The 4,227-nt window shown below is 62.0% G+C and overlaps 1 protein-coding gene across 1 annotated transcript in view; it reads left to right on the forward strand.

Moving 5' to 3' along the window:
* DLK1 (delta like non-canonical Notch ligand 1) overlaps positions 1-4,227 on the forward strand; it is a 28,047-nt gene that overhangs the window by 15,901 nt on the left and 7,919 nt on the right. Inside the window, exon 3 of the mRNA XM_025042125.1 lies at positions 2,826-2,987. Coding sequence (XP_024897893.1) covers positions 2,826-2,987 — 162 coding nt within the window. The remainder of the gene's footprint in view (positions 1-2,825; positions 2,988-4,227) is intronic.

Here is a 4,227-nt window from a genome sequence, read left to right on the forward strand (position 1 = left end):
AGCGCGGCCGCGGCCACGGCCCCCGCAGGCCGGCCGAGCACAACGCCACTCCAGGCAGAAGAAGACGCTTCTCGCTCACTGAACTTGAAACCCAGCCTTCGTGTTCTGAGCCTAACCGTTCGGGGGTGCGCCTCTCATTTCTTCTCTCCTTCGCCTTCGGCCCCCCCCTCCTCCTCCGCAGGAAAAAAGAGGATTTCTCTCTCCCAAGACGAACTTTAGTTAAGAAAAGAATCGGGCACGTGGCGGCTTTGCATCTCTTAGGTGTTTGCATGAACACTCACAGCCCCCCCAAATGGCTGGGTTGCGCCCCCACCCACAGGGCAGGGTCCCGGGGTGCCCTTTGGGCCGGCGGAGGGCTTGGTGCTCGGGTTCCCAGCAGCCGCGCTGGAATCCCGTCCCGCAACCCATTAGCTGCGCTGCTGTCTGGGGAGCTTCAGGCCTCCGCGGATTCATCTCTGAAATGGGCCTTGCGGTCCCCACCCAGCCCAGCCGTGACGAGGCCCCGAGGCGATGGCCTCTGCTGTGGTGCTAACCCACAGTCCAGTCCCAGAGGCCAGGCGGGAGAGGCAGCAAAGGTGGCCCCCACTTGCCTGTGAATCCCTAATCCTGGGGCTGTGGCTTCTGGAGACCCTTGCCCCGCTGTCTCCTGGCTATTTCTGTTTCGGGTCTAACCAGCGCCCCGCCCCCCTCCCCGCACTGGTCCTGCCTCATCTCAGGCAGGGCCAGGGGAGAGAGCAGAGTCCTCTCTTGCAGGGAGAATGTGAGAATGCACGGTGTTTGGGGGTGGGGAGGGGGAAGAGGGAACAAAAGCTCCTGTGAGGCCTTGCTGGGCCTCAGTTTCCCCAACTATGTAACTTTCCACCAGGACTGGTCCCGTGGGGGTGCAGACCCCTCCCAAACCACAACCCAGTCCAAGCAGAAACAAAGCCTCAGGCTTGGAGATTCTCAGTTGGGGGTTGGGGTGCAGAGCGCGATGTCAAGGAGGAGGCGAGGCCGCCCCCCCAGACACCTTGCCCCTTGGTGCACCCCCAGGAGTAGGTGGTCTCTGGGGCCCCTCCGGCTGGACCTTGCTGGCTCTGCTGAGCAGCATTTTGTCGCTGATCCTGGGAGAAGTGGTCTGGTGCAGGCGGTGGGTGGCGGTAGCATTCGCGGACGGGGAGGGGGACAGGGCGGCGGAAGGGGCTGGAGATAACATTTCTTGGGTCCCCTCAGAAAACTCTCACCCATCACCAGCTCCCTTGCTGTTCAACCAGCTGGCCTCTGGGCAGAAGGAACAGGGGACACTTTCCGGCTGCCGGCGGAGCTAGTCCTCAGGCAGAGCCCCTCGGCTTGGCTGAGGGAAGGTGCCCTGCCAAAGCCTGGGTCCTGGTCCCCTCCACCCCCAGGGTTGGCGGGTCTAGCCCCTGCCACCTGTGTAGACCACCTGCCGCGCCATGCTGTGTGGGGGTGGGGGCTGCGCGCCTCCTCTGGAGGGGCGTGGGGAGGAGGGGAGGAGGGGGCTGGAGGAGTGCGCGGAGAGAGGCTCGCTGTCCCGGCTCCTCCGGCTCTGCACTCCCCAGCCCCCAGGGTCTGCCTGCAAACAGCAGACGGTGCTGACTTCTCCCCAAGGTACCCGACTGGCATTTTCGTGCTTTCCGTACAGCCTTGAAGCCTGTGACAGTCACCAGCCCCCCTCCTCACCGCTCCTAAGCTACGCTTTCTCTTGTCTTCTCGCTGAAAAGAAATCTCTGGTCTCCTGAATTTACAAACCCTTTATTGACACTAGAACAAACCGACAGAAAGCTCCAGGCTTACAGGTCCTGCCAGGCAGGAGGCCCCCCGCCTCACAGCAGCCCTGCGGGGGGGGGGGCTCTGGAAGAGGCCCGATCAGAAGGCCCCCTGCCCCCTCCTCCGGCTCTCTCTCTAGCTGACTGGGCAGAGGCCAGTGGCAGCTGTTGGAGGAAGGGCAGAAAGGGGCCAGGCCTTGTGAGTACAGTGGTTTTCTACTTACGAAAACCCGAGTTCCCTTTGGGGACAGGTGTGGCATCCCTGTTTATGGACAAGGAAACTGGGCTGGGGGTTGGGGGGAAGTGACTGGCCCAGGGCCCTCAGCAGTCAGGGGATGGAGCTGGGATTCACAAAAAGGTGCCAGCCAGCCAGCCAAGAGAGGGCCAGCTGTGGAAAGGGACTTGGCTGGGCAAGGTAGCGGTCCAGGTGGGGGCACACCGATGGCCTCCGTGGCCCCCTTTGGTGCTCCCTGCAGTCCACACCGCCCCTCGTGACTTGGTCTGAAGGGAGGTGCCCACCCCGGGCCGCTCAGCCCCATGATCCCCGCCCTCACTTAGTGTCCGGCCGAGAACCCAGCCCTCCCCACCTGCCCGCTGCACTGTGCTGGATAATTCTGGAGGCTGAGGTCAGGGTCCTCGGAGGGAAGAGAGGAGGAGGGGTCAGGGAAGCTATGGTGATCTCCATGCATAGACAGTTGGACCTCCAGGCTGGGACCTGTTGGCCAGGGGCCTGGGGCAAAAGACCTACTGGACTGGTTTCTTCACTTGAAAGGAGAGAAGGGGCACGGGGTGGGCACCCAGTCAAGGGTGGCTACTGAGTGACGCTCCCTCCAACCTGTCGTCAAATTCATTCCCAACCCACCCCCCACCCCCCACAATTCTGCAGAAAACACCAGGGAAGGGGCTCCTTCCCCAAGGGGGTGGGGGCTTCCCTCCGGCATCCTTGGAGCCAGCCGGGTCTCCACCCCAGCCATGTGCCTTCCGCAGTCCAGGCTTAGCGTCTTGGAGCCAGTGTGCTTGGGGGCTCCCCCTGGCCTAACTTCCCCCATCTATCCCCAGGTCAGCAAGTGTGTCCTCAAAGCTTCCGGGGCCTGTTAGATGGCCCCAAGGCCAAGGCCCCCCACCCCAGGTTCAAAGTGGCAGAGACCAACCCCGTCCCCCGCCACCTCCACCAGCATGGTGGGAAAGGGGAGACCATGAAGTGGAGAGGCCGTGAAAGGGGTGAGCAACCACTGTCTGCACCTGGGATGCATATGCAAACTAACCTATGCAAATGAGGCCTACACAAACGACCGCTCCAAAGGCCCCACCGCCAGGTGCTCACCTCGAGGAAGTTAAACACCTTTAATCACCTTTACTACCCCCCACTGCCGCCCAGCAGCTCCTGCTGGTACTCTGAAGCTGCCCAGCAGAGCGTGGGGCTCTAAGGCCCAGGCTGGGAGGCTTTTTCCCCCGCAAGAACTCTTTGGAGAGGGAGGGTCTCCGGCAGGGTCAGCACCCCCCAACCCCACCTCCCAGTGGGTCTGGACGACATGCTGAGTGCCTGCTGTGCAGCTGGGTGTGGGGGACCGAGCATACCTGAGCGTGCCTACACATGTCCCTGCAGGCCAAGATGGATGTGAGCGTGTGTGTCTGTGTTGGATGACTGTCTCCGTGTGCTTTGATGAGTGTGTAAGCATGAGCCTGTGGCTCGTACATTCTAGGGACTGCGTCTGTGTGCGTGCGAATGTCAGGTCTATGGCCGTGCGTGTGAGTGAGCCGTGGTTTGTGTTTGCGCATGACCAAGGCCCTGGCTGCGTGTGTGCTGGCGTGTGTGGGGTGTATGTGACCGACCGTGTACTCGGGCATCTGTATGTTTACAAGTGTGTTCGCATGTTCAGGTGTTCACGTGGCTCCACACGTGCCTCCGTGTGGACCGCTGGGCACATGTAGAAAGATGCCGGGCGTTTCTGCGCTGTATGCGCGCTGGCCATGACTGGGCATGTGGCACTCTCGACTATTTCTCTAACGTGCGTTCGTGTCGCAGAGTGTGTTTGTGTCGTGGGGTGTGCCTGGGTTGCAGTGTGTGAGGCTACAAGTGTGCCTGCGTTTTCTTGCGTCATTATGGCTAAGGGTCCGGGTGCATAGGCTTTTCACGAACCTTTTTCCAAGTGCGTGTGTGATTACGTGCGGCTTCTACGTCTTCGGAGTGTGCATGTGTGCTCTTCTGGGCGTGCGAACTATGGCATGCGTGCTCGGGACCTTGGCGATAAGTGTTCTGGTGTTTCTGTGTGTTTGTCCGGGTCCCGAGCGTGTCCTTGCGCCGTCCTGGGGTCCGCGGCCCAGCCCGTGCTGGGTTCATGCGACCTGTGCCAAGCGGGCCCCGCGGTGCGCGCCCGTGTGCCGTCCTGTGTGGGGAACGCGTGCTCAACGCGCGCGGGGTACCTGTGCCCGTCTAGCCAAGAGTGCGCCGCGTGCGCGA

This window comes from Pteropus alecto, unplaced genomic scaffold, assembly GCF_000325575.1.
Source record: "Pteropus alecto unplaced genomic scaffold, ASM32557v1 scaffold8, whole genome shotgun sequence".
In the NCBI taxonomy this organism is placed as follows: Eukaryota; Metazoa; Chordata; class Mammalia; order Chiroptera; family Pteropodidae; genus Pteropus; species Pteropus alecto.